The 23233-nt window shown below is 42.8% G+C and overlaps 1 protein-coding gene across 2 annotated transcripts in view; it reads left to right on the forward strand.

Moving 5' to 3' along the window:
- PLPP3 (phospholipid phosphatase 3) overlaps positions 1-22886 on the forward strand; it is a 47740-nt gene extending 24854 nt beyond the window's left edge. For both annotated transcript variants that reach the window (XM_044301573.1, XM_044301572.1), the window contains exons 3-6: positions 8542-8822; positions 9536-9593; positions 16906-17082; positions 21313-22886. In XM_044301573.1, the coding sequence (XP_044157508.1) occupies positions 8542-8822; positions 9536-9593; positions 16906-17082; positions 21313-21426 (630 nt within the window). In that variant the 3' untranslated portion in view covers positions 21427-22886. The remainder of the gene's footprint in view (positions 1-8541; positions 8823-9535; positions 9594-16905; positions 17083-21312) is intronic.
- Positions 22887-23233: the final 347 nt, after the last annotated feature.

Below are 23233 nucleotides of genomic sequence, written 5' to 3' on the forward strand. Positions count from 1 at the left end.
TACAAAGATAAAGAGGGCAGTTGTCACCCTTAGGAATGCAGTCAGAGTTATCCCCTAATATTATTTTTGGGCATAAAGCCCTGTATATCATTAACATTGATGTCCATTTGGAGACCACACTAAAGCAATTAAAGAAAGTCTCTTCTTTGGACAATCTCTAATAAACTGATCATAAAGTGCCCCCCATGCCGAGACAATCTGTGGGGCAACTTAGCACTAAGTGTTTGATTTCCCTGCAGCGCCTCTACAGGAGAAGTGAAGTATTACACAGTACCTGTTTATTTTAATGGATAATTTGTGTAATGCAGGAAAGAATAGGTCCTTCAGAGAGAGAGAGAGAGATGCCCTTTGTAACCACTCTCCACTATGAACCATAGATTATCCTAAACAGAGGACCACACCCCAATTGTAACTCAGAATTCCTTAATAGTGTATGTGAAAATGGGTTGGACAACCCCTTAAAGGAACTATAATAACTGAAATTGTTCACTGTCCGTATGTGCCCACGTGAAGGTTAAGAACTCTTCAGCTAAATGTTCTGTATCAATCCTGTTTATTAATTACCTGAAATGAAGGTCAAATTGTCAGGACTCTGTGTTTCTGATACAGAGCTCCAAATCCCCCTGGTTAGACATGATAAAATGGTATCTGCCTGCAGCCACCAGTAGGGGGAGCTCAAGAGATTTCTGCATACATTGGCTGCACTGATAAAATACAGTATACACTGAGCTCCCCCTAGTGGTACCTGCAGGCTTTCTTTCTTTCTTTTTCTTTTATCTTTTCGCTCTGGGCTTTTGGATTTCTGTAATAAAAAAATAAAAAATAAACTGAGCTCTGACCTCTGAAAAGATAAATTCTACCAAAACATTTATTATCGAGCAGCCATTTCTCATCCATTATTACAGTTCATCCCAGAGTTGGGGGAAATTTTTTTCCTTTCTTGTTTCTTGAAGCAAGTACAATTATTGGAGTTTTATGTGGATCTGGGTTTAATTACTGCTGATTTATTCCACGTTATCTCTGCTTTTGCATCGGTGTTGGGAAAATCCTTTGCTTTTCTTCCATATGTGGATTCATTCTGTTTTGATTACCCGGGGCCCCATGCTGGAGCTTTCTATATAGAAGATGGCCCTCCGGGGACAGAGGTCGAGGCTTACTGCCTAATCCACCTCTGTGCCTGGCATATTGCACTTGCGTCAGTCTTCAGGTTTGTGAAAATAGAGCCTGTAGATGTCATCATATTCAGGGTTAATTCTGCATGTGACAGGTAATATATGTTTTAAAAGTCATCTGTGAATTGCTGAAGGGTATGCTCACCTAATAAATAGCAAATATTTAAAGATCATTTATTTAAGGCTGAGAAATACTTTGCATCATTATTAATGTTCTTATACTCCAATCACAGCCAGAGCTGCATTCACAATTCAGTTTAAAATTAGTGACAGACACACATCTACCAGTAGGGGTCATATAATGCAGTATACTCTAGTGTAATGCATTCTGGGATATCTTTTTCAATATCAGACTGTTCCTCAGTGTCTGATATAAGTCTTAAAGGGGTATTCCATTTCATAAAGTGATATTATATCTCTGTAATTGGTGGGAGTGTAGCCAGTTATCCTGATTAAGCCCTTTACTTTCTTTTCTTGCACAGTGACACTCTGTCACCCAGCTGTGTAGGGGACTGGGTTCTCAGGAGGACCACCATGCAAGAAAAAGCTGCTGAGGGCCCACAGCACTGGTCAGTGTGCCATCACCTTACAAGATTGAAATATCTCTTTAACAAAAAAAGAAAAAAAACATCAGAACATGCTCTGGACAGATACTAAACAAGCAGGGGGTGGGGGGGAATCAGAGTGGGGGGGGGGGATAGCAGAATTCTGAATGCAGCTTTGGAAGCAGAAGCAAAGTATTTGCAAAGTTTTGCAACATTGTATTTAGATTGTATGTATTTGTAAACAGTAAACTAATATAGTAATTAGGGGGTACAAATCTGCTCTACCACCATCTTGGCTGCAGTCTTCAGAGCTGTAGTACTACAATAGTGTCCAGCGGCTGTATTCAGCCCTGTGCTTGTGGAGCTTGCAGGCCTCATGATGACATCAGTGGGTGATGTAGAGGTGACATCTCCCATCTGAAGGGATTGTGACCTGTGTGACGCCACCAGCACTGACGCCAGTTTCACAATTCCAAGTGATTTGTAGTTGAGGTGATTAAGTTAATTAAGTTATTAAGTCATTGAATGTTAAAGAATTTTACCAAATGTCTCATTATGTAATGACCATAATAACAATGTGAATGACAAGATGTGAGATTAGTTACAGAAGCGTCTCGTGTGTCACTGCTGACAATCTAGAGGTAACAAAGTAACACTAAAGAGAACTCCTTCTCTAAAAACAGGCGCCCCATGTCCGGCTCCTGTGCCCCTGGTGATCAGCTGATACCCCCAAGAAGATTAGGGTCTCCCCCAGGTTATGTAATACATGGATGGGCAGAGTCTACCAAAGGGGGCAGGGGTTTTATGGGCCTCTTACCAGCCTCTAGAGCCATAATGAATAGAGGTTAAAACTAGCCTTACATATCAGATAAATGATGGCTACCTCCTGGTCAACCATCTAATGTGTGTGAGGATCTCCTGACAGGGGAGAAAAGTATCAGGCATGTTGGATTTCAACTGCCCAGTCCTTTTAGCTTTAGGGAGATAAGCCACTGCCAATGGTGTCTGGAGGGGACAGAAGAGTGTAGAGGGGAGAGAAGGGTCTTGAGGGGACAGAAGGGTTTGGAGGGGACAGAGGAGTCTGGAGGGGACAGAAGGGTCTGGAGGGGACAGAGGGGTCAGAGGAGTCTGGAAGCGACAGAAGGGTCTGGAGGGGACAGAAGATTGTGGAAGGGAGAGAAGGGTCTGGAGGGGACAGAGGGGTCTGGAGGGGGCAGAAGGGTCTGGAGGGGACAGAAGAGTGTGGAGGGGAGAGAAGGGTCTGGAGAGGAGAGAGGAGTCGGGGGGGGGGGGGCAGAGGAGTCGGGGGGGGGGGCAGAAGAGTCTGGAGGGGACAGATGAGTTTGGATGGGACAGAGGAGTCTGGAGGGGGCAGAGGAGTCTGGAGGGGGCAGAGGAGCTGGGGGGGTCAGAGGAGTTTGGATGGGACAGAGGAATCTGGAGGGGGCAGAGGAGTCTGGAGGGGGCAGAGGAGTCTGGAGGGGGCAGAGGAATCTGGAGGGGGCAAAGGAGTCTGAAGGGGACAGAGGAGCTGGTGGGATGGGGGTCAGAGGAGTCTGGATGGGACAGAGGAGTCTGGAGGGGACAGAAGATCTTATAGCATTACAGGAGCATTTACCCCTTAAACTTTTTTGCATGCCCTGATATTTATTTTATTTTATGCACTTATATAGCGCTACTATACTCTGCAGCGCTTTACAGACATTGGCATCACACTGTCCCCAGTGCGGTTCACAATCTAAGGTCCCTATCAGTATGTCTGATATAACTAATTAAGGGAATATAGGCCCCATCAGGCCATGGGGCCCCCATCACTGCCCTCATGCCCAAATGGCCTAAGTAGTTCCATCTTTAGTCCTGGTAATTGGACACAGTCTGACATCTGAGAGCCCCCCTCTCACCTTAGCTACTTCTGTGAGGAGTCAGGACCTTTTACTTGCCCCGATGGCCGGCATAGAATGGACGTCTGTTCTGTGTCCTCTGTTTTCCTACAAAAATAGAAAAAGAAAAAGAAAACTCAGTTAATTTACCAATTAATTCTTTACAGCTTGCTGCATCTGTGAGGACCACCAGCAGTGTCACCAGATGGGGGATGGGACCCTGATAGTAAAATAAATATAGATACAGGGCGTCCCCGGGGGCTTGAAGAACTTCTCAGAAGAAACTCTTTAGACTTCAGGATTCCTATATTCTGTTGCTCCTCAATACAGTCTCAGCATTAAATTCTAGGGGGGTGAGAATTGCGCAGCAGAATCGCGGTCTGGTGCGGGTCCCATGTGATTATTACAGTAATGGAGGCAGCGTATCCCTGTCTGGTCTCGTTCACAGATACTGATATACATTTTTTGCACAAAGTTTACAGGACATATAAACTTGTATTAGTAGAGGAGTTGGGGTCTTGGCCATTATTCCCCTATTTAATCCCAAATTTTCCCATTTTTGTGCATTGTTTACAATTTGCAGCTTTTTTGCCTTCCCCTCTATGGACAGTGCCAGCCGCCTGCCCTCTGTGCTGCCCATGGCCTGCTGCCCGTAGTGTGGGGGAGGGAGTTGGCGCCCCCCTGTCCCCTTCTTCAGAGGTGAGAGAGTTGGACTTGGTGTCACAATCTGACTTTAATTATGTGCCCTGTCAGGGTAGCGGAGCCTCTCCAGGTCATAATTCTGATTTACGGCCGCTTTCTCACATCCAGAAGACTTCAGTGAGTCCTGGAGTCCGTGATCGCAGGATTTACAGTCCACCTTCTGGAGCAGAGGTTTAGCAAATGGGGCTGAGCGGTTGTATTAGTGAGGGGCGCATCGGGGGATATTCTGAAGCTATTTTTCATATTTAATTTGGAATATAATGATCTGAAGAAAAATAGTCTGCAGACTGCAGCGCTCCACTAACTGGAGGGACTCACAGCCCAGGACCAGCTGTGGAAGTGCAGCCATATGGTAAATGCACAGATACTACTGTGTACACTGCACACAGTATAGATATATACTACTTATATACACTGCACACAGTATAGATACTACACACATAGACTGCACACAGTATAGATATATACTACACACATAGACTGCACACAGTATAGATATATACTACTTATATACACTGCACACAGTATAGATACTACACACATAGACTGCACACAGTATATATACTACACACATAGACTGCACACAGTATAGATACTACACACATAGACTGCACACAGTATAGATACTACACACATAGACTGCACACAGTATAGCTATATACTACACACATAGACTGCACACAGTATAGCTATATACTACACACATAGACTGCACACAGTATAGATATATACTACACACATAGACTGCACACAGTATAGATATATACTACTTATATACGCTGCACACAGTATAGATATATACTACACACATAGACTGCACACAGTATAGATATATACTACACACATAGACTGCACACAGTATAGCTATATACTACACACATAGACTGCACACAGTATAGATATATACTACACACATAGACTGCACACAGTATAGATATATACTACTTATATACGCTGCACACAGTATAGCTATATACTACACACATAGACTGCACACAGTATAGATATATACTACACACATAGACTGCACACAGTATAGCTATATACTACACACATAGACTGCACACAGTATAGATATATACTACACACATAGACTGCACACAGTATAGATATATACTACTTATATACGCTGCACACAGTATAGCTATATACTACACACATAGACTGCACACAGTATAGCTATATACTACACACATAGACTGCACACAGTATAGATATATACTACACACATAGACTGCACACAGTATAGATATATACTACACACATAGACTGCACACAGTATAGATATATACTACACACATAGACTGCACACAGTATAGCTATACTACACACATAGACTGCACACAGTATAGATATATACTACACACATAGACTGCACACAGTATAGATATATACTACACACATAGACTGCACACAGTATAGATATATACTACTTATATACGCTGCACACAGTATAGATATATACTACACACATAGACTGCACACAGTATAGATATATACTACACACATAGACTGCACACAGTATAGCTATATACTACACACATAGACTGCACACAGTATAGATATATACTACACACATAGACTGCACACAGTATAGCTATATACTACACACATAGACTGCACACAGTATAGATATATACTACACACATAGACTGCACACAGTATAGATATATACTACACACATAGACTGCACACAGTATAGCTATATACTACACACATAGACTGCACACAGTATAGATATATACTACACACATAGACTGCACACAGTATAGATATATACTACTTATATACGCTGCACACAGTATAGCTATATACTACACACATAGACTGCACACAGTATAGCTATATACTACACACATAGACTGCACACAGTATAGATATATACTACACACATAGACTGCACACAGTATAGATATATACTACACACATAGACTGCACACAGTATAGATATATACTACTTATATACGCTGCACACAGTATAGATATACTACACACATAGACTGCACACAGTATAGATATATACTACACACATAGACTGCACACAGTATAGCTATATACTACACACATAGACTGCACACAGTATAGATATATACTACACACATAGACTGCACACAGTATAGATATATACTACACACATAGACTGCACACAGTATAGCTATATACTACACACATAGACTGCACACAGTATAGATATATACTACACACATAGACTGCACACAGTATAGATATATACTACTTATATACGCTGCACACAGTATAGCTATATACTACACACATAGACTGCACACAGTATAGCTATATACTACACACATAGACTGCACACAGTATAGATATATACTACACACATAGACTGCACACAGTATAGATATATACTACACACATAGACTGCACACAGTATAGATATATACTACACACATAGACTGCACACAGTATAGCTATATACTACACACATAGACTGCACACAGTATAGATATATACTACTTATATACGTTGCACACAGTATAGATATATACTACACACATAGACTGCACACAGTATAGATATATACTACTTATATACGCTGCACACAGTATAGATATATACTACACACATAGACTGCACACAGTATAGATATATACTACACACATATACTGCACATAGTATAGATATATACTACTTATATACGCTGCACACAGTATAGATATATACTACACACAGTATAGATATATACTACACACATAGACTGCACACTGTATAGATATATACTACACACATATACTGCACATAGTATAGATATATACTAAACACATAGACTACACACAGCGTTTGCACATAGGCTGCATGGGTTAGACAGACAGTATAAACATAGACTGCACGCATCATATACAGACATGATTATCGCACATAGCCTTCTATACATTTACTCGTGGCCATCCTTTTTTTTAATAAAAACAGACCCAAAACTAAAATAACTTGTGGGAAAGTGAGTGATCTCTGACTTATCAAGATTTCCTGCAGCATTCATGTGTAAATGGGACTTAATGGTTGGGATGGTATGAAAGGGTCTGCCCGTGGTGCCCCATTATGGTCACAATTCTGATATCTTAGTTTAAGGTCCAGGAATGTTGTATTCTCACCCTCCAGAGCGGGGACCAGGGCGGCCATTGGGGTTCACGGGTGGCTGGATACTCTGAATGGGCATTAATGTGCTACAGGTTGTAAAAGCCGCACGTAGACGCTTGTATCTACAGATAATCCCGGGGGCTTTGTTTGGTTATTTGGTTGTCAAAGCGATGGAAGCAATGGATACATTGTAATATAAAATATATGCTGAGGAGAAGGACACAAGGTCCGTTTTTTGACTTGTGTAAAAATGGCCTTATGAAAAACATGGCAGCTTTCTCCCAAAAACAGTGTCACACCTATCCCTTACCATCAGTGAGGCTGAGCTGTAATACCAGACACAGCCCGTGGACAGGAGTGGCACTGTTTTGGGGAGAAAGAAGACATGTTTTTCTAATCCTGCACCATGCTATTAACTTAGTGTAGACTCCCATAGCCTTAGTGTAGACTCCCAGAGCCTACAGCGATTCTCCAGAATGTCCTGTCTTGTGTTTGGGTCTCCTGTTTTCCCGTGGCCCAGGGTTTTTGATTCCTGTGATTATCTCCATTTTCCTGGCCATCTTTTCTCATCACCTTTTTATCTCTTCCAAATATGATAGTCTTCTTACAATATGTGCATAAGATTGGTCTTGTCTAGGTTCCTCTATATTGGGGTCCTTGACATGAGAACATCCAATCTTTCGAGAACTGTCTGCTTGCTTTATAATTAGTGGAGGGACTTTTTCTTGGTAATAGGTTCTTGGTCTTGTTCTTGGTAATTGGTCCTGGGTCCTGTTCTTGGTTATTTATCCTGGGTCTTGTTCTTGGTAATTGGTCCTGGGTACTGTTCTTGGTAATTGGTATTGGGTCTTGTTCTTGGTAATTGGTCCTGGGTCTTGTTCTTGGTAATTGGTATTGGGTCTTGTTCTTGGTAATTGGTGCTGGGTCTTGTTCTTGCTAATTGATCCTGGGTCTTGTTCTTGGTAATTGGTTCTGGGTCTTGTTCTTGGTAATTGGTTCTTGGTCTTGTTCTTGGTAATTGGTCCTGGGTCTTTTTCTTGGTAATTGGTGCTGGGTCTTGTTCTTGGTAATTGGTGTTGGGTCTTTTACATCTTTTGAACATTTTTGCCTTTTACTAATGAAGGTTCCATGTCTTTGCAGATCATTGTGGGCGAGTTCTTCCGGATATACTACTTGAAGGAGCGCTCATATTCGTTCATCCAGAATCCCTACGTCTCTGCATTGTACAAGCAAGTCGGGTGCTTCGTATTCGGCTGTGCGATAAGTCAGTCTTTTACAGACATTGCAAAGGTTTCCATTGGACGTTTGCGCCCTCATTTCATAGAAGTTTGTGATCCGGATTTCACACAAATCAACTGTTCTCTTGGATACATCCAGGATTATAAGTGCAGAGGTCTGGAGAGTAAAGTCATTGAAGCCAGGTATGTGATACACTGCATGAAGGCCAGTAGTTACTGGCTCAGGGTATTGGGGGACTCAGTGGTTTGTATAGAGAAATAAACGCCAATCTAAACAGGCCCCTCTTTTTGGGTTGGTTCAAGCTTGGTGCCTTTTTTTTTACCTTCCCATCCTTTGTAGAACAGAAGGGCAATATGAGTGCCAGCCCACCTCTGCCTCCTGTACTGTCTGTGTGTTATTCTGAGGAACCCCATAAATACCATGGAGTAGAGGGATGGAGCCAGCCTGACCAGCACCTCAGGGGCCGTCAGTGTTTTATTTAATTGTGGGTGGAGCTACATCCCAGAAGATCATGCTAATCTGGCTTTATAATCTAAAAATAAGACAAATAGGACTATTTTTTGGTCTTTTTCATTATTCTACTGTTCTTCGCTTTGTACATGGTCATAAACCCTCTTCCATAATAAGTCCTGCAACTTCCTATGCTGTGTAACAATGAATCATGCCAAAGATAGGTTTGATGACCGGGTAGTCAGGTGCATTATCTTAAAGTAAACAGGGTATGACATTCCCTTATATACAGTCAGTATATCTTTATACATACCTGTACATGTTCTGGAGGCTGATGCTCCTCAAGATAAGGCCATGAGTCAGCTCTTGCTCAATCTATTCGGTAAAAGTCCATCGCAGTCATGTCCTTATCTTATTCTAAGGATTTTTTTATTTGTCTTTACAGAAAGTCGTTCTTCTCCGGCCACGCCTCCTTCTCCATGTATACCATGCTATACTTGGTGGTAAGTTATACACATTGTATACATAGCAAAGCATTCTTTACCTTGATACAAGTGTGATCAATGGGAATTCCAGTGTGAAGACCCTCGCCGATTCTAAAAGTGTTTGCAAATGCAGTTTACGGTTCCTTTCAGACGAGCGAGTGTCACGCTCCGGACTCGCAGTGCAGCACCCATCCTGACCTCCCAGCACTGCATTATATTGATTTATGATGCTTTGTAACCCTTAGGGGTCTGGAATGTGTTGGATAACAATGACAGCATTATGTTAGTGTTATTCAATACATACCAGAACTGTAAGGGTTACATAGCTTTATAAGTCAATATAATGCTATACAACCCCCCGGCAGTGCTGGAAGTTCAAAGCGGGTGCTGCACCGTGAGTCCGGAGCGTGACACTCGGTCGTCTGAAAGCATCCTAAAGGGGTGCTCCACATCCAGGTACCTTAAAGGGGTGATCCACCTGCCTGACACCAATCAGTATTTTTAGTAATCCTCATTAGAAAACTCATCTTTTAACCATAGAGATGGATTAATAGACTTAAACACATATAGGAAGTATGGATGGCGGGTTTTACTGAGTTTCCAATGCAGGGGGTGGGGCTTTTAACAGAAGGGGTGTGGTCACAGGGAATAGGAGTTTGTCGTCCACTTCAGATCTTCCAATGTGAAACAAAACTGCTCTGATGTTTTATAACAATGTCATACACCCCTTGAGCCTTATAGACTCTCGGAGCAGAGGTTGTCACTTCCCTTCCCCCACAAAGCATTGGATGTCCCATCCAGACTAGGAGACATTTGATTGCTACTCCGAGGTATAAAAGTCTTCAGTAAGACATGCTGGAGCCACGCGGACAGAACCGATGTATTACGGCTTGATTTATTATCATTTTTATGCATTTTGTTAAAGTTGCAGGAGGGCGCAAACAGTAAAATGCTTCATACGAAGACCCTCGTAGGGTTGCTTCGAGTCCTAACAGGGATGTTGTTTTCTGTTAGAGATTCTTTCTTCTTTTTTATGGTATTTATTTTGCTTTATGTCTGGAAAATGATTTGAGACCCCCGGCTCGCTGCCTAGCTGTAAAATATTACCTGCTGCAGGTGTTAGAGGGGAAAGGTGGTGCTGAATTTCCTCCGTGGTAGTGTAAGACCCCCCACCCCCATCATAGTGTCTGTGAGCAGTTATACCCCCATCCCGGCTCGGATGCTATGAAAACATTTAGGCAGCTAAGCCCCTCTATAAAGGCCGTCACTTTTATTTCTGACTGTTTTCGTAAGCGCCTTCCCCCAACATTTATTAAAACAGAAGTTGACCTATTTCTTCGGCTGAATGAAAGTTTTGTTGTGCCCCCTGACTTCCATTTTCGGAGGTGTCCTGAAGATTGAACAGTGAATTCTATTTATAGAAACGTTTTTCTATATTTAATTACAAGAAAAATATACGTCCACGTGTCAGATAGGAGGCTTAGGCGCGATTACTGCAGATTTACAATGTTTTTAAGGGAGGTGGGGGGAGAGGCTTCGGCAATGGCGGACACCTATGTCATCTGAAACCTTCCAACGGAGGAGCTCCCATCTACCAGTAACGTTGAAGAAGGTGCAGGCTTGAGTTTCATCAATGCTCCATTCACCTGCAAAGCTGCATTCAGAATTCTGCTCTTGCAAATCATCCTGTGACCCAACAACACAGCTCGTATTGTTACAGGGCGCTGCCATCTAGTAGAGTTTCCGAATGCAGCTTCAGATGTGCATGGAGTACAAAACAAAATCTCATTTTCCCTAGGACCTCCTGAGCAGTCGCGAGCAATCAGTGCAGTTTGGCAAGTAGCGTGCGATCTTGGCGAATGCTCCTATTTTTCCTTTCAGTAAATTACCACGGCAGAACCTGTCCGGCCAGATATGACATCACCGCCCCTGGCAGCAGGAGAGTGATAGAAATTGGAGTTTAGCGTAACACAGCACGGTATATGTAGATTTTTTGTAATTATTTTTTCCGTGTATCGTTCAGGTCTTTGGCCATGACGAGATAAGATGGGTTTTACGTGTTTTCAACCAACCCGATATCTCAGGACAGAGGGAAATGAGAAAAGGCGACTTCCTTATTAGTGAATGAATCATGAGGCCGTTCACCTGCCTTAAATAAACACGTTAACAGATCGAAGACTTGGAACAAGGCCGCGCCTGTCACTTTAAATATAACACTCTGGGCTTCATTTTTCACCTACTGTGCCATGGAATTAATGGTGCTTTCAAATAAATAATAATAATAATTTGCCCCTTAAAGGACTCCCCCCGACTGACCCCCCTGAGGTTAGGACATCTATATGTTGTCCTATCCTTTTACCAAATATCCCCTAGAAATGGCAGAATAGGGACCAGAAAGGACAACCTCTGCCACCCTGAGCTCTTAGGGAATAGGGACATAAGGCTGGGGCGCGGTGGGTCATGTGACCTGGAGGGGCATCCACGATCGGCTTTTCTGACATTTTATTTAGTGATCCCAATTAGTTCTGTTTTATTACCATTGGGATTGGGATCCCTTTAAAAAGGACCCGTCCCCTCTCCTGACATGTCTGTTTTACTACCTACTTGCATCCCCTAATTAATAACAATTCTGGAGCATCTACTCTTATGACTCTGTGTTTTTACCATTTCTTTATTGCTATGACTAGCGGTATGCAATGAAGGTCCAGACGGGTGTTACTACTTGCACAGTCTGACACTGGAAGCACTGACTGGATAATGTCAGACTGTGCAGGTGGTAACACCCATCTGGACCTTCATTACATATTGCTACCAATTAATTCATAACTTCTAGCAGGAATAATAAAGGAACGACACATCAAAGAGTCATAAAAATAGATGCTCCAGAATTGTTTGGGATGCATGGAGGGGGGGGGGGGGGGGCCCCTTACTAAAACGGACATCCCAGGAGAGGTGAGCAGTCCTCTTTAAAGGGGTATTCCCATCACATACAATCGGGGCATATCTCTAGGATCTCATTGTCTGATAGGTGCGGGTCCCACCTACAACAGGAACGGAGCGGGGAGAGCTGTGGCTGGAGGACCCTGGGGTCCATCCACCACCAAGCGCTGCTCCCATAGACGTGAATGGGAGTGCACCGTGCATGCGCGGCCACCGCTCCCATTTATTTCTATGGGGCAGACGGAAATAGCTCGGCTATTTTTGGCGGCCCCATAAAAATTAATGGAGGGCAGCTGCGCATGCGCAGTGCGCCCTCTGTTCATTTCCCCGCTCGGTTCTCATTGTAGGTGCGGGTCCCAGAGGTAGGACCCGCACCTATCAGGCAGTGGGGGCATATCCTAGCTCTATTCCCCCAGTGTATGTGATGGGAATACCCCTTTAATCTCATTGGAAATCTCATTGATCCTTCCTTGTATTGTAGCCAATTGTATCGGATCTGAATGACACATCATTACATATTAGTCACATTGTAGTCATTGGCAAAGTTCATATCCGGCTCACTTGACCATCAGATTAGCATACGGTGCTGTCTGTGACAGGGACCGCTGGGCGACAACCAGTATCCGGAATGGTAAATCTGCCTAGTTACGCAGTCATAGGCCCCCTGATTTATGCATTCGCACTCAGGATTCTAGGAAAGCTGGGTGATAGACTACTTATAGCATTTTTATATTATTATCACTCCTGTCTGGGTCGCCAGATGAACATATCGAGCCCCCAGGTTCTTCCCATGATGCAAAGAGATAAATGGTAATATAATGTCATGTTAATCATTCATCTGCTGCCAGCCACAGACAGATGTCTACCTCCCCGTCCCACGCCGGCGGCGGAGTATATTCTTTGCCAGGTGTTTCATTTCCCCAGTTCCTTCCCCTCGAAGAACGGAGGCGGCCATGACACTCATTGATGAGACTGTGATCAGGGTTTACTGCCTTTTGCAGATATTGAAAATATATTAAATGACATTTTTACTTGTGGTTTATGATCGTTCTGTCCCATGCTCTGAGGAGTTAATGGTCATATTCAGCAGACAGTCATTGCTGCAGTGTAAAGTATGGGGTAAAGAGAGCGTAGCAGCTTTAGCAATAGCTGGTGATACATCACTGCATAACTAGTCAGATGGTTTGTTCATAAGTCTGGGTGAGATTGTGTTCATGCATATCAGCCAATATAAATAAGCAGAGCTGCAGTATAAAGCATGGTGTTGGGGCAAAGCAGCAGTTATAACAGGTTTATATTCCCTGGTTTGCCATTCAGGACTCTGAGAAAGCTAGGTGACTACTTGCACAGTGTGACACTGGAAGCACTGACTGGATAATGTCAGACTGTGCAGGTGGTAACACCCATCTGGACCTTCATTACATATTGCTACCAATTAATTCATAGCTTCTAGCAGGAATAATAAAGGAACGACACATCAAAGAGTCATAAAAATAGATGCTCCAGAATTGTTTGGGATGCATGGGGGGGTTACTAAAACGGACATCCCAGGAGAGGTGAGCAGTCCTCTTTAAAGGGGTATTCCCATCACATACAATCGGGGCATATCTCTAGGTGATTGTGTTCATGCATATCAGCCAATATAAATAAGCAGAGCTGCAGTATAAAGCATGGTGTTGGGGCAAAGCAGCAGTTATAACAGGTTTATATTCCCTGGTTTGCCATTCAGGACTCTGAGAAAGCTAGGTGACATGAAATGTTGGAAATCCTGTCACCTACAAAGCCATTGTGCTGGAGATAAGTGACCGCCTGTAGCTATTGTGAGATAATCTGCAGGTCGATCACTGATTACTTGTCAGGAATCTCGGCTAATCTTGGATCAGGATTAGGACGGTCGCCTCACAGATCGGATTACCCACTGTCACAACATCCAGGCGATCCCTATCTGTGGCCATTATATGTCCCTGTGACGGAGCAGATAATGGGGGTTGTGATCCTTGTGCCTCCTCTGCAGGCTCCATACATCATAGAGACCATCACCTGCCCCACGAAGGGGTCAGGAGGCTCCGGACGGTGCCTGTGCCGCCATGACAGGGTCACTATTTCATGCCCTGATGTTTCGTTATCACTTTAATATTTGCTCTGAAAACTGAGACTCCTTCATTACCAAACAATGGGAATTCCAGCAGCTCCAGTATAAACAGCCGAGCGGCGGGGGGGTGCGGCCAGCAGCCAAATATAGGTCCTTATCCACAGGCCTTGCTTTATAGCCTGCAGCAGGGAAACTACAACTCCCAGCAAGCCCTGTAAGCCTTGATCTTACTGTGTATGATTGCATTGTATCTGCCATACCTTGCTGCTCCCTATAGATCCAACTTAGCTTTCTGGTTTACACATAGAATCCGAGCATTGCAGTACAGACTGACACATATGACAGTAATAGACAAGGGGGGGGGGGGGAATGGGGGAAAGGGATATAATGTTTCCTAACATTGCAGATTTATATGTATTTCAGGGTCAGTTAATGAGCTGGTCAGGACGGTTGCACATTGACATGGAAGACATTACCCCGAATTCATTAAGTTTTACTGAACATCAGGGTCATAGTGACCAGGAATTCATCTGAATTGATCCCCGCAGATCACATGACTGCTTGTGTATCCTTAGACTACAGCACAATTGAAGGAGTACTATAAGCCTCAGCATGCCATAGACATGGAGCGCCCCTTAACAAAATGTAGGTCCCGAAATTCAAATAAGCATCTTAACGGGGGAGCCATGCTGTAAGCTTTAGGATCTGACTGAATCAGAGGACTTCCCACTGGGACATATTATAAAGAATTATGTAAAATGGACTGTCCCTTTAAATCTGTTGTAAGCTAGGTCATACAATAAGTAAAAAAAAAATCCATAAAATCCACACTTGAGTCACTTTCCCCCCCACAGACCCTTCCACGTGAGTCACCTTGAATTCTGGTAGAAGCCCGTTTCTAATGACCGCAGCACTGAGTAGTCACTGACAAAGGAAACATCAGTTCCTGTGTCAAAGGTCAACACTAGGAAATGAAACGTTGTCTTTTGACATCATCCAACCAAGTGAAATCCGTCATCTATCCGAGGGCAGGAGAGAAAAGCTGCAGACCTTGCAGGAAAGATCGGAAATTCAGGGTTTGAGAAGGAACAGAGGCAGGAAGCAAGAAACCGGCGAAATGTAGCAAAAATCAATCAATAAATAAATAAATAAAATAAATAAATATTCTGCTACAAGGAAGGATGAGTGACAACCATGACAGATCTGCATCTCCCACGGATGTGTTGCTTCTGTTCAGGGCTCTTGTAGGTGTTACTCAGCTTTACCAGACACAGATACATTGGAAGTTACAATGTTTTTACTGTTTTGGGGCCAGACGATTGTATGAAGTAATTTCTTAAAATACCGGTCACCTCCAGCCGCGGCGTCCCTGCCATTCCCTCGATTTCCTTCCTATAGGAAGGGAAGGGGTCCACCAGTGGGTCTTGTCCGGTGCCTGTTGTGCTCATCCCAACCTGGTCATGTCCAATCGGTTTTGATAAGTGGAACAGAAGTGTCCAACTTCCCTGCGTCTCTTCCCCTTTGTTTCAGAAGGTTCCCACAGAAATCAAGACAAGTGGACTGGGCCCAAGTCCAAGAGGAAACAGCAACAATGTATCTCTCAACATATATATAGATTCAATGTATACAAGTGTTTCTGAGGTCTTAAAGGGGTAGACTTCTTTAAGGCATGTGACGCCCATGGTGGTTTGGAACCTTGGGACCTTCTTACATTATTTAGAGACACTATCTGTTCTCTCTCTCTATATATATATTTTTATTTTTTATTTTGCACGTCTGTAATTTTTTAGAATTTTTGAAAGATTTGTGAAAAATTCTTCATTTCAGAAATCCCAATTTTACCTTTGACTGTTTTGTTTTTTTGAAAATCAATGTCGGGCCGCAGGCTCGCACTTACATTGCACAGTAGCTCCCTTGGCCTAGACATTTACAAGCCGTCGGCCTCCTCCGTAGGGACAGATCCCCCCGGCCTTGACTTGCCTTTGGCCTTCTTCTCCAGCTGCTGATTACAGGATTTTGCCAGTAAATGTAATTTTAGCTAAATTGAGAACTTGGTGACTCCTGTAGACGTCTGGGAGGTGAAGGAAAGGATAAAGTTTAAGCGGATCAGAGGGAAAGTGACAACTAGATCAGATTTCTTCCAATTTGTTCCAAAAATGTCTTGATTCTAAAAACTAATTCTGTCGCGTTGGGAGCTGTCGTGTCTCCTCTTTGGGTGACTTGTAGCCGCAGTAGAATATGTCTATAACATTTATAATTAGTTACAAATTTTAATGATTGTTTCCTCTTTTTTTCCAGTTTTACCTTCAGTCAAGATTTACATGGAGAGGAGCCCGGCTCCTACGCCCCCTGCTGCAGTTCACCCTCCTTATGATGGCCTTCTACACAGGGCTGTCCCGAGTCTCGGACCACAAGCATCATCCCTCCGACGTGCTGGCTGGTTTCGTGCAGGGAGCTTTGGTGGCTTATTGCATAGTAAGTATCTCCCATGATGGCAGGTCCATCACATAGATACGAGAGTGACCCTGATCAGGAACATCTGCACATGGAGCTGTCTGATTCTTGGGGTTGGTCTTGCCATGAGGCAGATATGACCATGAACAACCATATTGTCTGAACCTTCACTGGACCAAGAGTACGACTGTAAAGTATTATTGGCTTTAAGGGGTTCTCCATTTCAGGCCATGTCCATAGATCAATGGAAACAAAGTAGATACCAGTCAACTTTCCTGACATGTCAGTTTGGTCAATACTTGTATTTCTCATGAAATAGCTATTTTTTTAGCATCTTTTCTAAGAACTCTGCATGTTTTCTGTTGCAATTCCTCTGTTATTCCTCCTGGAACTGTATATCTAAATGAACAAATAGGTGTTACTATTCCCCTTTTTAATTGGGAGCGTCGCCACACTGACATTATCCAATCCACTGACGGCATCAGACAGCCTAGAGACAAAGCTTAGTGCCTAGCAAATTTAGTCATACATCGCCTGGAGGAATAACAGAAGGATTTCAGGTATTTAATAAAATAGACAAGTAGATAAAATAATATTTGGACCTCAGCTATCTTCGCCCATTGTTACACTAGTGTACATTGGCAAGATGAGCGGCTATCAGATACTTCTGACACCCCTTATCTCTGGGGAAGCAAATGATAGGACAGGTAAAAATTCAATCATCCATCTATAGAGGACTTGAGGGAACAATTGGCCTTCAGACACGATTGCTGCCTCATCCTGTGAAATTTGGCGGCTCCACCAACACAAATCCCATGTTTGTGGCCAAGTTTGAGAATTTCTCACTACAAGTATCTGCCCCCCCGGTGCCTCTCCAGCACATGCCTTCCCTGGGAACTTCTGCCGCCTTGTTTTTATTGGAGAGGTAACAAAACCCAGTTGATTGTAGATTTTCGGAAACCAGTTGACCACGATTGCCACTTTGCTTGTTCTCAGGCAGATTGCACAACGAGCAGCGGCCAGGCCGTCGACATCGCCTCTTTTTTTTTTATGAACAGCGACCCATGTGTTACCACTTAATTCAGGAGCAGAAGAGAAAATGATCATGTAATCAAATCATGTCTGCAGATTTATCAGAGACGGAGGCTTCGGGCTACAGAAGAAAAACATGGGCAAAGGCTGGAGACTACACCGAGAGGCAGCTTATCTGGCCCCTGTTAGATCCCATTGAATGGCTGTTAAGTCCCTCGGTCGCTCTCACGAGACCCAATTCCTATACTTTCTCACCATTGTAGTTTACGCTATGTCTACATGGGTCCTGGTCTACCTCATTCCGGCTTCCATGCCATCATCCCAGGCTTGTAAAATATTTAGGGAAAAAGCGTTTTTTATAGACTGACGTATGACAATCACGTAGGAAACAGCTGGTGTTATGGGGGGGGGGGGTCATAAAACTATTGTGTGTCCTTACCAAAGGAAAGGGACAGGGATACTGAGAGTCATGGATGACTAGGGTCCTTTCTGCTGCCATGTTGTTAAAATGTTGCAAACTGTAACCATTTTTTAAAGCATTGCTCCAGATTATACACATAGTTGCAAACGTTTATGTTCTACATGGGGGAAAAAAGTTTCAGGGCGTCTGGTAATTACTGTAAGTTTTCCGTAGCTCGGAAAATTGCTGCCTGTCACTAGCGCCAACTCTCGGTTGGTTAAGAAGAATTGGCAATTGTGGATTATTTTCTAATTTTAATCAGTAACAAATAAAATCATTGACTCCTTCTGGGTCTTTGTTGGACTGAGCACTGACAAGTCATTGTGCTGGCCGCCGCCGCCGTCTGTGGACGTGTAAGAGGCTCTTCAGAGTCGCACAAATGTCAGAGCAGATGCGGCTCTAGCACAAAGCTCCGGGCAGACTGAGATCATTCCTCCCGGATATCGGTCAGAGTCTTTCCTGATGATGGGTAATGGTGGTGAGATGAGATCTGACCGCCGGCGCTTCGTGCTGTCATGAAATCATATTTCTATAGAAAATGTACGTTGTCATCATCATGGTCGTGCAGCAGGATGTGAGCACACGCTGACCTTTATCATATCCCATATGGTTAAAAACACAGCATCTCGACAGCGTTACAAAGACCCATTGTCATGTCCTCACACGAGTCACACTGCAAGGGTGACCCCCCTCCAAATAAAGAAAACTAGACAACACTACCAGCTGTTACCCAGCTTTCCTTGAAATTTATAAAACAGAAGAGAAGAACCCAAGGATTTGTCTTTCTGTGGATTTTTTATTTTAAGGGGACGCCTGGCTGCAGTGAACTCTCCAGAAGTCACCAGGAGTCTATACTACTCTACCCTGCCGGCCAATTTCTCTAATGTTTCCAGAGATGTGTTGCTTTTCCAGTAAAATGTGCAAAAATAGATGAAGAGGTTCAAAAAAATGTACAATTTGACACATCAGCCGGGAATGAAAGCACATTCCTCTCCCTGAGAAGGCTTGGGGAGTTTATTTTTTGGGTGGAGAACTTCGCTTTTCAGGAAGTGGACCAAACCCAGTACAAGAAGCTTTTCCCCCTTCTCTCTCCCGCTCCTCTGTATTCACCGCCCTTCATTGTGTGACCCGGAGAGGAGAATTTGCAGAGGTTGTATTTCATGAGCTCTGCCAGTTGTTTATGTAACCTCCAGCCATTGGGAAATGGTCGACAGCTGCCGAAAAAAAGACAAAGTGCAACGTATTAGTGAGTTAACAACTCCAGGCCTGCCACTCCGACATACCTGGAGAGGCTTGAAAGGAATTTTTAAAAGCTGATTTCACATTTGTAGTAAATGACTCCACAGGGCACTATAGTCACCTCCAAAAGAAGCCATGGTGGCCTTCATACAGGTATTGATCTCCCTTCTGAGAAAAAAGGTTCCTAATCCCAACCCTATCTTTAGGCTTGTTTTTGGTAGGCAAAGCAGAGCAGTCCATCCATCTTACCATACAACCAACCAACCATTAGTTTGCCCATCTGTCTAATTATCCACCTTCTTATTGAACCCAGAAATCAGACAGACTGACCACAACTGTTGATTAACACACCCGATTTGCTTCTACTTGTGCCTCCAGAGTTAGGCGGGTGGGTCTTTTGCCCAAGAACCCTGTCACTGCCTATTTCAAGTTGACTTTGACCATGAAAAGTCAAACACGGTCAATCTAATTTCTTCAGAAATGTATGTCCAAGATTGGTGGAAAACTTTGGAATCCATTGAGCAACTTTAACTCTCCAGTAGGGAAGTTCCATAGGGTCCTGGCTATTTTGAAGAGGTTCTGTTACTCCATTTGTTGGGTTGTCCCATATAGGCAGCCCATTGGCAGATAGCCATTTGCTGGTGCTCAGGGGTACAAATGCCCATACTATGACCTTATGTGTGCTTAAGCAGTGGTCACCATTGGCTCTTTTAGAAGTTCTGCTGACCTTTGCAAGACCATGGGCTGATCCAATTTTCCAAAATTGGGCAGTCAGGGCAACAGTGCATAAACTTTAACAGAGCCCCACCTCAGCCACCACACAACATGGTTGCTCTAAGGTGGACTGTAGGGCATATATGGCCAGATTTTATGGCATATGCGCACTTATCAATGTACAACCGTCCAGCACGACCTCTGATTACATGCAGGAAAAATTAACTTGGCAGTAATAAAATATAGGTCATCTTGTAAAACTGAGCAGTAATCCGGCAGACACAGATGACCCCGGAGGGGGAGACTCTTTCTTATCCTACACATTTTTCCGCCTGCATTGTGTGCTGTCCCCAGCTGACACTTCACACTGTAGGAAGTTAGGTGGACCTGGCTGGTGATTTCCCTGCACACACCCCTATGTTCCATTGTCACCATATCCCTGCCCTGATATGTTAAATGTCGTCTATTTCACATCCTGCAGACGGCTTCCGCTATCGTGTATTCAGGAAATCATGGTCAAATATCTCTTCCTTGCATTGGATGTCAGCAGGGAGAGGGAGCTTGAGGCTGATGGTGGCATTATTCCAGAAATGCCTAGAAGGAGTGCTGTCATCCTCAACTTGACATTGCATGTCCTCACAGATAGCATAGACTTTCCCTTTAGGAAGCCAATCCACTGGCATCGGAATCATAAATCTTGGTGGACTGTAGTCTGTGTTGTGTATTTGAATTTTTATTTCTCTTGTCCACTGACACAAAAAGTTGTAAATGAGTCCATTAACCTTCTCTTTTTGATTTTTTTGCAGGTGTTTTTCGTATCAGACCTCTTCAAGACGCCGAAGAAACCCACGGTCACCCCTCCTCCTGTGAAGAAAGACTCTCTGTCACCTGTGGACATCATTGACCGAAATATTGTATAAAACCACCGAAAACTGATTGCAGAAGAACTTCTGACAGTGAATTCATTGACCTGCTGCTTTCCAATCTCATCAGACAGTAGAATGTAGAGAAAGACTCTTTGACCCAACCAAACGGAGACTTAAAAAAGAAAAAAAAAAACAATAAACAATGTCTGCTATGAGGCCTTTCGATCACAACCTGGCAGAAGGTGGGGGAAGTTCAGACTATTGGGCGGCCAAGTGATGACAAGAAGCCAAGATGGAATTCCAGATGTACAATTGGTCTTTATCTGTTCATGTTTTAATGAACAACCTATTGTTCATAAATTTATGAACTCCAAACTTTATTTGAACAAAAGGGAGTTGTCTTTGACTATAGATATTCTTGGCTCATAGAAAAAAACTGATTATTAACGATAGCACTATATAGATCTATAGCACTCATATGTAGTAAGACCATAAGGGACTCATGGTTGGGGATGGTGTCTCCATTATTGGCCATTCCCGATGGACCTTCTTACAAAAATATATAGAAAGATATATAACAAAAGGTATCATTGACCCCATCAAACCCGAGGCAGGCATTCCTACCAAGGAGATCAAAGTTGACACCCTTCCTGAAACTGTCTAGAAACCGGCAAGAACAGAACATACCCAACACGGTTCTTGGCCAGAAGACTCTCAGAAGGTGGAAAACCATTAGTGGCCTGTCTTGCTTGAGACTTTTTAAGCACTATAGACTTTGGGTTTGATACCCAACGTACATGACCTAGAGCAGGGTACCGCTGGACGGTATGCTATCCTGAATCAATTGTAGTCTCTCCAGTCTCATGGACGATCATTGATAGAGTCATGACATTTCATGCAACAATCATACAAACAATATGAAGTGTTTCAAACCGTCAAAAGTGAGTAATTTAAGGCACAAATAAACTTCTTTTTGTAACTTTTACTCCTTAAATTTACCACAATATTAACACAAAAAAATAAAATCCGTCCTATCATTTCAACAATAGCAAACAAGCTGATTTTTTTTATATATTATATATTATATAAATAATGTATAAAACAGTAAAGAATTAACTATGTAAAATATTTTTCAAAAATAAAAAAAAACAAAAACAGAATAATTTTAGATATATCCACTATGATCATTAACGGTGTCTCGACCTGTGTTTTTATTTTGCTGCTTAAAAAAGAAACAAGCAACAATTTAATTTTTTTTGTATAGTCACCTAAAATATTGTTAGATCTGTGGTAGTAATTTCACTATTAAATAAAAGCAATAACTAGTGGCAATTGTATAAAATGAAAGAAATTGTCAGTATTTTTGTAATGTTTCATATTGTAAAGAAAAGAAAAACGAAGAAAAAAAAGAATATTATTCAAATATGTTTTGTAGAATACTATTATTTTTTTCTTCAAAAATTGCTGTAAAAAGATGCTTTTTAAATAAAAGCTCATATTGGATAATTATTCTATCCCTTGTGTCTTGTCTATTGTCATATTCTGGGGTTTGTGTGGTGTATTTTTAATTTTCTGGAAAGTCAATTAATCAAGACTAGACTTGAAAAAAATGGCATGGAAATGAAACTACTCTTATGTGCAAATGACCCTTAATAGATAGATAGATAGATAGATAGATAGATACAGTGTCAGAATGACAGGGGTGACTAGGGCCCACCGGTAAAATTTATTCCGGGGCCCACTATACAGCTCCATACTACCTACGGCCCACACAGCAGCTGGTAGGAGTAAGACGGTACAAGATGTCTATGAGGGTCCCTGCAGCGACCTCCAGAAAGCAGGTTCCTGGGTTAGGAGAATG

Source organism: Bufo gargarizans, chromosome 7, assembly GCF_014858855.1.
Source record: "Bufo gargarizans isolate SCDJY-AF-19 chromosome 7, ASM1485885v1, whole genome shotgun sequence".
In the NCBI taxonomy this organism is placed as follows: domain Eukaryota; kingdom Metazoa; phylum Chordata; class Amphibia; order Anura; family Bufonidae; genus Bufo; species Bufo gargarizans.